The 13,442-nt window shown below is 44.9% G+C and overlaps 1 protein-coding gene across 1 annotated transcript; it reads left to right on the top strand.

Annotated features, from left to right (window-relative positions):
• The first annotated feature begins 2,704 nt into the window (after positions 1-2,704).
• LOC125743587 (interferon regulatory factor 4-like) lies at positions 2,705-9,969 on the top strand. The gene is made up of 9 exons (XM_049015942.1): positions 2,705-2,961; positions 3,465-3,664; positions 4,122-4,308; positions 4,808-4,899; positions 5,250-5,388; positions 6,108-6,218; positions 7,237-7,593; positions 8,284-8,396; positions 9,722-9,969. The coding sequence occupies exons 2-9, from the start codon at positions 3,467-3,469 to the stop codon at positions 9,866-9,868; spliced, it is 1,344 nt and encodes a 447-aa protein (XP_048871899.1). The 5' UTR covers positions 2,705-2,961; positions 3,465-3,466; the 3' UTR covers positions 9,869-9,969.
• Positions 9,970-13,442: the final 3,473 nt, after the last annotated feature.

Genomic DNA, 13,442 nt, shown 5'->3' with positions numbered 1-13,442 from the left:
TACCTTACTTATTAACGTTATGACAATCTGTTTGTCCACCACCTGTCACAACACTAGTAATGAGTACAGCAATATCGTTATTTTGCATGGGCGGTTCATTGTAATTTTGTTTATGTTGACCAATCACAGTCCGCACCGACCGTTATCTAAACAAGCACATGACAGATATGGGCACTGTGTTTGTGTGCTATGAGAATATAGCCCAGTTAGTGACTGGTCACAGTTGGGCATTGGGCAAAATAACTGGTTCGAATTTATTTAGGAAATTGCATCTTTTTTGGTGACGTTGTACAACATTCATTTTAAGCTGAGTAGTGGATGGAAACAGCAGAAATAAAGACCTTTCCCAAATTGCTGTAAACAATGATGTGTCTTTTAATCGCCTATACGAGATGAGGTGTTTTGGTAGATCAGTAGTTTCTCTTATGCGACTTTCAGCATGAAACAAAGAACACAGATTATTCAGCACAGTGCTCATGAAGAGTTAAATAACGGAGGTATTTATATCATATTGCTGGCATCACCGGATGAAAAAGAGGGAATAGAAAAATTAGACAACGTTCGGTGCTTTGTTACAGCCATAACTGGCTTCGATATACAATATGATAACTTAGCTATTACATTCGGAGTGTAATAGTGTGACACACCCCGAAAGGAAAATGCGGGTCTCACATTTATTTTTGTCTCTGCATGAAGAAATGAGGAAGTAAATATGACTCTATGTGTGTTGTTACCATTTTATTCCCATTGTTTCGGATAATGACTTGAATGGATAAATACTGACCTGAGCTTAATCATTTTGTTCATGCATCTTTTAAGACGTTCATTAAATGGAAGACAAACGATTAAAAAGCACTCGTCTTAACGGGTGGTATTGCTGCTAAACCGGGGTTGCGTAGGTATAATTTAACAACGCTATTTTTAACGTCAACTACATGCAGCCCGGGGGCTGGGCACGTTAAATGTTGCCGAGGGGGGTTGGGGGTACTCCACGATATTTTTGGCTGACCCACCGGGAAAAACGCCCGGTAGGCTATAGCAGATGGCCAGTCCAGTCCAAAGCACATGCATACTGGTGTTTTTACGGACAGTCTATTGCTTCACGGTATGGGCTTTGCAGCCGAATCGGCGGGCGGGGATCTTCTGCACGATATCCGAAGCGTCCTTGTACTCTTTGTAAGCCGCTGTAAAGACACTTTCCTGTTAATGTGACGTTCAAGGGTGGCCATGCTTGAAAGGGGCTTGACAGTACACATAAACAGGGCACGCTCAACGGCACACCAGAAACACGGGCTTATTTTAAATAAAGGAATGGTCCTGTGTTGCCCATAGTTTGCTCCGCCACCATATCGATTCATTTATTTAATACCCTAGGTTTCTGCGGTTGATCGTCATGTTTAGTTTAGACTAAGATGAACTTGATTAAGTACTGCCCACGTTTTAATTGTAATTTTATTTATCGCGCTGTCTCACGCAGGCTGAGCCTTCGCCTCTTAGCCTGCCTGGTGCCGCACGGTCCGGTTCGCGTGGCTGTCCGGTCCTTTCCAAATGGGTTTTCGGTGCAACGCGTGTACCAGGTTTCTGTGTGAAAGTTTCAAATGCAGTCGAGTTGTTTGCACGAAATACTCAGACTTTATAAAAGCGTTAATTAATTTAAATTAACAGATTAGAAAAGAGAAGGATGAATTCACACATTACCTGTTAAAATTGTTACAAGCTAACAGAATAACGGGATTTAAAAGTGAGAAAAACTGACTCTACAGGAGTATTCATAATATATTTTAATGAACTTCGGTATTAATCTAAGTTATGCGATGAATAAATTATATGCTTAAAATATACATTATATGCTTAAATGGATTTGGTATAGAAAATGGATGAATTAATCCATTCGCCTCAAATTTATTTACAAGATATTTCATTTATTTTCTGTTTGCATATGAGCGTATTTTCATACTACTATTAGTTATTAAACTACATTACCTTTTTTTTGTAAATACATATTTATATAGCCTAGCTTAATAGGTTAGCTAGATCGTGGGAACAAGTGTCAATAAAACGCATTTTTTTTAATATTACACCAGACCTGGTCGCCTCCACAAACAAAACACTTACATTTGAAATGTTTCTAACCTCTTAAACATTCGGTAATAATTAAAGATAATTGTAATCCTACAAATAACTCAAACGAGACCTGTATTGATATTGATTTTTTAAACAATAATCGACATTTCGAGAATAGTCAAAGAATTAAAAATCAGTTTCATTTCTAAAAACACACATTGGACAGTTTTGATATATTTGTCCGCACAGTGTAATTTGCTAATTGTCTTTGTCGATGAAGCAGAGATAGTTTTCAAAAACAACCTGTGTTACAGTCAGGTGTGTTACGCGTATGTGTAGTTACCCTCTATGTCCAGAAGATGGCAACACTATCGGTATTTTTTTTCCAGTCTGAATCTGTGTCACCTCAGCGTATCTTCGCCCTGATGACACTGACAAGCGGCAATAAAACACCTCTTTACATAAATGTCCGACTGACCGTTTGTAAAAATGTAAATAATAAACCGTGATTACAAATACTATTGTTTGTATACTTATGGTTAAAGATGAGCCATTTTATTTATAAAACTCACACACTTTTTTTTACCGTAATAAAATACACTACAAACTAATAAACGGTTCGCAATAATTAGTTTGAATAGCGTGTACATTATTGTTTAAAACCGAATGCTCCGATCTGTGTTATTTTGCGGTGTATTTCTGATGTTCTTAGGGGACTTTTCCCCTTGTTTACTGGAGTTTAAGAGTCGATAAGGTTCAGAGAAGCCTAAAGCGCTCACAGCTTTATGTGAAACTCCTCCCACAATGACGAGCCAGCGATAAAAATTATTTAAGAAAATGTTCCTTCGCGCAGCGGAGTGATTGATTTCGGAACTCGCGCGGTTTCAGCTATCAAAGGTAAGAAAGCGCGGCTGAGCCTTATTGCTTAAGTTTCTTTAGGATTCACAGCGCCGACACCATTTGTGATTGATAACCGGTATTTTAAAACTAAAAAAATCAGTCTTGATTCAAAATGCACTTTAAGATGGAATCTATTCGTAGTACAGATTAGAGTTTTGCCTTGTATTATAATAGTATAGCGTGAATATAGTTGAATTATGAATTAAAATTTGTCATTTTCTTACATTCCTGTAAAACTTATCATTGTTTTTACTATTCAAAAACTAATTGTTACTAACATTTTAACAGCGTATCACCTGTGATCTAGCCCTTGATAGGAAGCATGTTTTAACAACATAAATAATTTTGTCTTACTAATTAAAAGATAACGGTGAAATCAGCTTTGAATGTACTGTAACACGTTCTTTGTGCTGTACCGTCTTTATGAACGTTTCACCTGTTCTGTGAATGTAACCCCAGTTACCAACGATGTACCCGTTCTGTTGCATGCGTTTTGACAGAGATGAACTTAGAGAGTGACTGCAGCATGACAGTCAGTTGTGGCAATGGGAAGCTTAGACAATGGCTGATTGATCAGGTTGACAGCGGAAAGTACCCTGGATTGGTTTGGGAGAATGACGAGAAAACAATTTTCAGGATACCTTGGAAGCACGCGGGCAAACAGGACTATAACAGAGACGAGGATGCTGCACTATTTAAGGTACAGGACGCTGTTTTATAGTCTGAAATGTCATGACCATATTCCCATTATTTATGTATATATTAATGTAATTGCTTGTTGGGTTTATTAATTCAATGCATAATAGTGTGTGTATGTGTGTACAATGTGTGTGTGTGCCTGTGTGTGTGTGTGTATATATATATATATATATATATATATATATATATATATATACACACACACACAGGATTATGCATTTTCCTAATCTGATAAGCCTTGAGATCATATTTTTTAAATAGTCTTTTTGTTTCTGAAATTTAGCTTGAGCTATGTTGTAGTTAGTCAGTGTATGACGGCATACCGGGAACTTCACTGCGATTGCAAAGCTGGCGAACGGAAAGCACCAGTGAAAGCCCTTTAGCCGGGAGGGATGTGAAGGATACGCGTGTAACCGCATCGGAGCCTGCTTGTCTTACTCCGGTGGGGGTTCTTGCAGGCCTGGGCACTCTTCAAGGGGAAATTTCGAGAGGGGATTGATAAGCCAGACCCCCCGACATGGAAAACCCGGCTCCGATGTGCTCTGAATAAAAGCAACGACTTTGAGGAGCTGGTAGAAAGGAGTCAGTTGGACATTTCAGACCCGTACAAGGTTTACAAAATAATCCCAGAAGGCGCAAAGAAAGGCAAGTTCACCGTGCCCCCACCCCCCACCCCCCACCCCCGGTGTCTGTGTTACCGTGCGTCTGGCCGGCCGCTTGCGACCGAGCCGTTATGTGCAGACGGCTGGAGGCCCGACGGCCATCCGGACGATCTACAGCTCGTGCATAAACCCGCGCTGAAGCGGGAGGCTTTGGCTGCCCTCTCTGTCGCACGTGCTCTCTTACTTGGTAGTATCACTACCAAAATGCTCATCATGCTCCGCGAAGCAGGAAATGCAAAGGAAATCGACGCACGTGCTAAATGCTCACACACTTTTAATGAGGGCTTCAGTGAACACATTGCCTCCCCCCCCCGAACAGCGGAGGGTGGGTGAGAGGCTCAAACGCCCACAATGTGTTCGCAGCCTTCCTGCTTGCCATGCATCTCTCTTTTTAACCCTGCTGTCAGACAGTGCTGGTTGCCTTGGTGCTTTTGCTCTGCATCTTCTACAAGAAACTGACCTGGTCACACTTTCCCTTCCAGGGTCCAAACTGTTTGTCACAGAGGAGCCCAAAACTCATATGAACCCCCTGATGTACCCAGTCCACCCCTCGTTCCCCTCACTTCAGACTCAGGTGAAAGATGCAGTACGCTTCTTGGTTAATTAAAAATGTATTTGTAACTGACACCGGGGCATTATCATGACCTAGGCCCCACCTTTGCAAACTCTCTGGCTTTCTGTAGAATTTAATGTGTATTGCTCTTATTTACAGTGATTACTTTATGATGCATGTGATGTCATCAAGACACTACTTCCTGTGTTTATTCTGTGTCCAACAGACTCAGATTCAGGGGTGCTAGGTTGCACCCCAAGGGCTCTCGCATTGTCCCTAGCAGGATGGCCTTTTATCACGAGACCCTAATGCTGGCTTAAGCCATGTACTGGTGCTGAGAGGGTGCTGATTAATATTGACCATCTGTGCAGGTTTCGAACTACATGGTGTCTCATGAGCGTCCCTGGAGGGACTATGTTCCGGAGCAGGCTACACACCCAGATCTCCAGTACGGACAGTGCCCCTACCCACCGCGCAGCCTACCCTGGCCAGGACCGCCCGTCGAGAATGGTACGAGAATATGTCTGCTATTTCCCCACTGGGGGACGCTCTTACAGGCATGTGCGAGATAGCTGAGCTTGGGACTCCTACGAGTCATGAGACCCTATCAGTCCCTTCCACAGTATGGGGGGGTTTTGGAGGGGGGGAAAAAAAAAACAAGAAGAGCGGGTACGTCCCATGAGGTGGGAGGGCAAACAGAGTGCCTTTGTCAGTTCAGTGCATTTTAAGCAGCACTTCCTCTTCTGAGCACAGAGGGTGTCGTACAGCACGGTTTGCCGGCTAAAGATGACAACTCAAGCGGCTGGAGGTCAGCTGCACCTGGGGCCTCTATCGCACCCCCCAGCTGTGTCCGACTAACAAGGCCTCACGAATTCGACAAAGAGGGGCGTGGAAGTGAATGCTAGATATATCCAACCCAGCACATAAGAAGGAAAATAAGCCGTAAATCTATAATAAGTAGGGCAGACTCCCGCTCTTTGGAGAAAGAGCCATCGACGAAGCAGAAGAAGGTGGCACATGTGCTATATAAAATTTCCTGTGCTGGGTGGGATTTAACCCCACAATGTACTGGGAAAGGCTGGTTTCTCTTTCTCCACCTGAGGCCTCCTGGAGATGGTGCTGCATCAAGGCTGCGGTGACGTGGGCTGGGAGATAAAGCACATCCTGTGTGTAGACTGAGAGGAACTGTGGGGATTATCAATCTCTGAGCCCCTGTTCACTCCCAACAGGGTACCAGATCACAGGCTCCTTCTATGCCTGCTCCCCGACTGACTCCCAGCCTCCCGCCGCGTTCCCATTGGACCCCAGTATGAGGTCTGCTGAAGCAATGGCCCTTACTGGTAAGTGGCCCCAAGAGACTCGCCCCGAGGACTCGCACACACTAACGTTTGATCCAGCTCTTATGGGGACTGGCTGACTGTCTCCTACATGCGCTCAGCACAGCCCAGGAAAAATACAAACTCCTAATATGAACACATTAGAAAGCCATTATCCATGTATACACATGAAATACAGTTTCTTACATGTTTTATTAGAGATCCAAGCTGGATCTGCATTTTTTTTATAATTGTCTCCCACACATTATTAGCGTTTCTATTTTGGGTGCCTCAGGACGCCCGTTGCCCGTCTCAAAATACATTACAAGGCCCCCAGGATGATGTAACCAATTAAAGGGCCCTTCATTTAATAAGGGGACCGAAGTAACGGGCATAATGGTATATATTGTCATGGTTGCACACTTGCTGGATTGTCTTTCTGCAGTATAGTGCTTCTTTGTGTTACAACTTCCCCATTTTGAAAGTCTTTATTAATCCGCCAATGAACAGCTGTTATAAATGGATCAGATTGCCGGGGCCAGATATTTCTTGGGGATTTTTCGACCACGTGGGCCTGTGAGTCATTGCTGGCGGCATGGGAGATCCTCAGGCCGGCCGCTCCCAACCGATGCACTGGCATGCTTTCTGTTACTGTTTACCATTTGGGGGGGGGGGGGGGGGCAGGGAAAAAAATAAAACACACAAAAGTTGTTTCATCGAGAATAGGGACGCCTTTATGAACACCACAGGGTGAATTAATTCCTTGGCTTTTTTTTTCCCTTATGTAGGATAAATGTAAATATGACTTCACAGGATATAACGGTCCCCTGTTTGGTAACGCTATTCTCATTTCATCTGCATATGATTCTTCCTCTTTATATTTTTACACTACTTAAGAGACGGTATCAAACATCGACCAATTAGATGGTCAGTTACTACTGCATAAATCCGTATCACATGATGCGTGATGTGCTGGTTGATTGGTCAAGGCCTACTCCCCCCATGTCACTAATTGAGCATTGTTTTCCTCTCCTCCTCCCAGACTGCCGCCTGCATATCTCCCTGTTCTACCGTGAGTCTCTGGTGAAGGAGGTGACCACCGCCAGCCCCGAAGGTTGTCGTATCTCATCCTGCCCTGAGGACAAGCTCTACGGGGGCATGGAGCAGGTGGTCTTCCCCTTCCCGTACCCTCAGTCACAGCGCAAGGGCGCAGAGCGGCTTCCTCTGGCACTGGAGCGCGGCGTGCTGCTGTGGTTGGCGCCCGACGGCCTTTACGCCAAGCGCCTCTGCCAGAGTCGCATCTACTGGGAGGGGCCGCTGGCCCCCTACAGCGACAGACCCAACAAGCTGGAGAAGGAGCAGACCTGCAAGCTCTTTGACACCCAGGAGTTCCTGGCAGGTGAGGGAACTCCACCACCCCCACAGCCAGACTCCCCATTTCCCCAGAGGAAGACAAAACCTTCTAGCCCACCTACAAGGCCCAGGGGTCTCATCGAAGTCATAGGAAATGTATGTGCAACCTTTCCTGTAAAACGTTGCCTGGAAAGTACCAAACGAACATCTGATTCGGCTGCCATCTATACATTACTTGGGCATCATTTCTCCTGCTAATGTCCCCAGGTCTATATTTATGTCCTTACTTTTTCTCCTAGATGAGTATAGATGTGGATGTGGAAATTAAACTCAACAGAGAATCAATAGAGAGTCTTTTCAGTCTCCCTAAACACAAGAACAAAAGTTGTAGTAGTCATCAAGTTGCTAGCAGGGAGATGTAGGGGATTAGTCATGTGACCTGCAGTAACCAGTTATAAAGAACTCCCATCAACAGCCCCCACCCACTAGGTCTCTTTGTGTTTTTTTTTTTTTTTTACCACTAAACATGTGACAGATAGATTTATTTGAATATTTGTTGAGGACTTTCCAGTTAGTCTGCCTTTATACCACCTCAAAGCAGCATGATATTTTTCGTCTTTTTGAGCAAAGGCCTGCCCCCACGCTCTGTGATACTCAAGTACGTTTCTGCAGCCAGGTAACTGTCCTTCTGCAGAGCTGTTTCTCAAGCACCCTTTTCTTCTCCCTGACTCTTAAGAACTACAGGGCTATGCCCATCACGGACGACCAGTGCCAAGGTTCCAAGTAGTGCTATGCTTCGGGGACGAGTACCCAGACCCCCAGAGGCAGAGGAAGATGATCACGGTTCAGGTACACCCCCAACCCCTTTGTGGTGTCTTCCAAAAAGTCACCTTCTCTTTATTAGTGATGATGCAAACTATCTTAATTCAAAAGAAGACAGAGCATGAAAATTCAATGAGTACAGGGCACATGACTTTTCTTGTGGTTACACAAACCACCAAAGCCAATCAGAGACCTTGGTCATGCCAGTTGTTGAGGGGATTCTGGGAAGGGGGTGTTCTGGGAATACCAGGGTTCCTGGCGACTCATCTGACTCATCTACCAAAGTCTCCTGAGACCCAGCTTTCCCCTGGTTTGAGGGAGATCCAACTGGGCAATTCCACTCCCAACAGAGAAGAAAGTTTTTTTAACCTTCGATAGGATCAGAATCAGATTCTAATTTTGATTTTTAACCTATCAAGGGTAAAAGGGCCCATCAGAAAACAGTTTCTGTTCTTTTAACGAATCTCCAATTTGCCATCAGCACGAAATGAGTCTTATGGGTGTATTTCTACCAGTGCGACTTAAGACTCATTTTGTGGCGACGGGTCACATATTTGATAGTATTTAACAAATTTGCAAATATGCTGCATTTTGGCAATATTCTGTTTGACACATTATTTGTAAAACATTATAGGAGATTGTGACCTAGATAACTAAGCTACCTTCTGATTCACACATCTAAACAGCAAAGTGGTTTCGATGATTCTTAACTGCTGTTTGGTTGAAAGATCTCAAACAATAAACCCTCCTGCTGCAGTTTGGACCTAAGGCCGTTTGTTGGCCAGGCACTGGCTTCTGACGGCCTGGTTGTCTATTAAACTGAATGGAACACTTTGAGAATTTTCTAGTATAAAGATCTGGAGTCAAAACCGAAAAGAATCATACAGTAGCCTTTTTACAAATCTGAAGATGTATGATGCAATTGGAAACCCTCGACCGCCGCAGCTTTCAGTTTGAATTGAGGGGGCCAGACAGGTTAACAGGCTGCTCTACATGAATCACCGACATGAATGAAGGGACGTGGAGGGTGGGGTGAAAGTTATGTGACACATTGTTCACTCCAGGTTAAGGAATTCAGGACGACGTCTTTGTAAACACCTTGAAACTTGAAAAACGGGCATCACGTGTAGCGGATCTGTTGGACGGACTATGGAACTTCTAGAACAGGGTTCCAACATCTTCCATTACCTGCACAGTGCTTGTGGATATCCACAGAAGAGGGACAGTAGACTGACGTCAACCAGTTCATCTAAATTAGCTTAGTTAACCCATTTGTCTTCACATTTGATGCTCTAGTGCTGGACCAACCCCAACCATCTGAGGAGTAATCCTTGACCTCTTCTACATTCCAGGTGGAGCCCATGTTTGCCAAGCACTTGCTCTACTTCACACAGCAGACCAGCAACCCCTACCTGCGAGGGTACGACCTCTCTGACCACGGTACCTCCCCCACCGAGGACTACCAGAGGGTCATCCACCACAGTGGCCTGCAGGAATGACAGCACCCACTGCAGACTGAAAACTGTGCAAAAAAGCTAAAAGGGGGAGGATGTCCCCCCCCCCCCCCCACCACTCTCTGTGTTTGGAGTTTGCAAACCCACCCACCCCCCCCCCCCACATAGGTTTTCTCTAGGTACCCCAGTTTCCTACCATTGTCCGAAAATACACAGTCAGGTTAATTGAGGTCTCTAAATCACCCCGGCCCCCCTTAGTGTGTGATCGCATGTGAGAGTGTGAGAACGTGTGTGCTCTGCAATGGATTGCCATCCCAGCCTTGTGCTTCCTGGGACAGGCTCCAGGTCCACCACAGCCCTGTACTGGATCAATCTCACAGAAGATAGATGGATAGATGGATATGAGTGGCAGTATTTTGGACTTGCACTTGCTTGCCTCCACCATTAGCATCAAGATCATCTTTTGTTTTTTTTTTTTTTAAGCTCCAGCTGGATTGATGTGCAGGTCTGCCTGGACACTTTTACCACAGTGCAGACCGGCCTGAAGACATATTCCTGTTTTGCATTGACCATCCACAGCTTCCTACTGACCCTCTTTTTGGTTCTCTGTCCGTGATGAATGTAGCTAGCAGTGTTCCCGTCCATTGAGCAAACGTTGTAAATACGTGACTTGAGAGCCACTGCCTGTCTCTGTATGTGACAAAGTAGATACTGACAGTTAGTATATTTCATTTTAATATGGAGAAAAAAAGATTTTGTACAGGTTTTTATGCAATGCAATTACATTTGAAAGATAAAACTCACCCATTCCAGTTGTACTTGCTTCTTTCCCACACTTCCTCCTTGGCATCAGTAATCTTGGATAACATACATCAGCCAGCCACCCTCCCTAAAAAAAAAATCTACATATTGTCAGGATCTAGGGTGTAATATCCTGTGTGTATGAGAGGAAGAGAGAGAGAGAGAGGATTCCCTCATGGGATTTGAGGGATCCCAGCAATGGGTCTGTCAGTTTGTTACTGGGATGATGGGGGTCCATTGTGTGTGTGTGTGTGTGTGTGTGTGTGTGCGTGCAAGGCTGATAAAGCACCAGCAGCAATAAGCAACACGACTTATCTACGTGAGGGGAAAGCGAGACCCTACAGAAGATTTAGACAGGAAGACATTCTTCTTTCTTTGCACATGCACAACCACAGGGGCGTCGTCGAAGAACAGTCCAAGGGCACTAAGATCACAGCACACGCACATAGGGCCAGGGGGGTGGGGGAAGGGTTGTATGTATATAGGCTGAAGAGGATGTACCAAGTGCATAAAACCCATTGTGGGTCACCCAAAGTGAGCTACAGATAGACCAGCCACAGTCCTGGGCCTTCATGCACACTGGCTGATGGTTTTAAGAATGTCCACTCCTTTTGTTGGAAAAAGGGCCTTTCTGAGGAGGTGGAAAACCTACCAAATGAAGGAAGTTGGCTATGATTTCTCACCTGCACTTTGGCACAGTTCATGAGCCGCACACATCAGCTGATACTTCATATGAACGATATTTCGTATTTTAATATGCCTGCTGACTTACTGGGCTGCCAGCCTACTTGGTTCTGCAAAGCAACACTTAACGACATGCAGGGGGGCATGCAGAGTCTTCCCCCACCCCTGAAGCCCAGCACACCGGGGAGGAAAATGGGCTCGCAAATCAATCACTTAGCGACAGCATTGCGAGTCTGACCGGAGGCACACAGCAAAAGTTTGGGGGAGCGATGTGACTTCTGTAGACATAAGACAGGAAGTGTATCACAGATGCACAGGAAGATTACCCACAAACAGAAAAAAAAATCTGTATGTATTAATACATTCAAGTTACCTTATATGAATGACCTCTGCATTCATTTTCAACACAGTATGAAGCATACAGTGTGCATAAATAATGATGACAACAAAGAAAAATAATGCCTATATAACATTTATTCGCACTTCTTTGCCATTCATTGATTTTTTTTCCCCCCAAAGTTGGTGTCCTGAGTAGCACAAGACCAAATGAGATTAAACATATGTAGCATTTCTTTGAAAAACTAAAATATGATGGTTCAAATGAAACATTTACCAAGGCCCTTCCCATGCTAAAGAAAATAAACATGCATGGGAATCTATGGTAGCTTTAAAACGATGCCTGTCTCTAGCGCTGTGGGTTCTTGGGGACGTTCTAGTGGTTCCATTAGCATTGCCAAGCTAGCTAGCAACGTCGAAAAGATGGATATTTCATGCCACAACTGTTTCTTCCATGCGGCACTGAGTTTTCCCTCCCTGCAGTTATACCGGCTGCACTGAAGGCTATCATTTTAGCTGCTAGCAACAGACGTTGCAGGGCGGAGATTTTGGGGCAGTAGATGGGGTGGGGGGGGGGGTGTAGAGGGAGCGGACCATCTGGAACATCTCTGCTGCCTGGGGAAGGTTTCGGCACTGGGTGTGATCACGACCAGGCTATGATGTGCTGCTTCAGGGTTGCACTTCTTGAGTGCAGGAAGTAGGGTTCAAAGACAGAAGGGCCAACAACGCACGCACACAGGCAGTGGTTGGGTCGAGCTGCAAGAGCTACGCGGCAGGCGCACTGCACATAGCGAGATGACGCCACTGTTGAGGCGGAAGAAAACACAAGGTCTTTCCACTGGGAAATGGAACCTGTTTTCTCTTCAGTATGAGGTTTGTGCAGTATGACAACATGACCGGTTTTTATTTTGGTCTTAATGCGTATTTCCACTAAAATGAATAACAACGAAGAAAAGAAAAACCCTGCAAAGGCATATTTATTTACGTTCCAGGGTTCCCATCATCGAAAAACAAGACAAAATCCCCCAACTGTAAACCAGTGCACAAACTGCTGTAGCAGTAGCTGTAGTGCCCATGTGTAGAAGGACAGGCATGAGAAAGGCCTTGCAGGAGCATCAGGTAACTGGAGGCAAGGCCAGCTAACCCATTAATAAAGGCAGATGCCTAGGGCACCATCGTCTCAGGATGCACCAACATAGCGAGTCTCCACATGCTCCTTGTCTAGGCCTCCTCATGGCTGTGGACCTGCACTGACTGTAGGGGGAGGGGTCTATCCAAAACCACACACCCATGAAAGCTTTCGGCATACAGACTAATGACTGGTGCCCCCTCTACAGTGCACTCTACCTTAGGTGCTGTCATTCATGGGATCTTGACTATTATGACTTCCAGAATAAGTCTTTTTTTAAACATCACTGCTCTACCTTCACACATTACTGCCAATGATTCTTCGGCCCTTTGTGGATCACTAATAAGCCATCTGAGTGTGGATCCATGTTTTGTTTATATCTTATTTATCACAAGTTGGCTCCATTAATAAATGTGTCTGTAAATTGACCACAGTGTGTTTGTGGGTCTGGTGATGGACCAATAACACATGGATCTCGCTGCCCCCCCCCCCCCATGCTTCCTGGGAGAATCCCCAGGCTCACAACAGTCACACAACGATATCTATTATTTGTGAGGGTTGGTGTTCTTGTTAATCGTTCTGCCTAGATTCTGAGGGGGGGGGGGGGGGGGGGGGGGGGGATATGGGGTCACCTGCGATAGTGTAGCAGGCTCTTGCGGAGACAGTTTG

This window comes from Brienomyrus brachyistius, chromosome 1 (assembly GCF_023856365.1).
Source record: "Brienomyrus brachyistius isolate T26 chromosome 1, BBRACH_0.4, whole genome shotgun sequence".
Lineage (NCBI taxonomy): Eukaryota > Metazoa > Chordata > Actinopteri > Osteoglossiformes > Mormyridae > Brienomyrus > Brienomyrus brachyistius.
The sequence above is the reverse complement of the archived record's forward strand: the minus strand, read 5'-3'. Positions and strand labels throughout refer to the sequence as shown.

Coding starts and splice junctions, on each gene's coding strand:
- LOC125743587 (XM_049015942.1), top strand. CDS start 3,467: ATGAACTTAGAGAGTGACTGCAGCATGACAGTCAGTTGTGGCAATGGG. Junction 3,665..4,121: donor AGGATGCTGCACTATTTAAG/GTACAGGACGCT, acceptor GGGTTCTTGCAG/GCCTGGGCACTCTTCAAGGG. Junction 4,309..4,807: donor CCCAGAAGGCGCAAAGAAAG/GCAAGTTCACCG, acceptor TTTCCCTTCCAG/GGTCCAAACTGTTTGTCACA.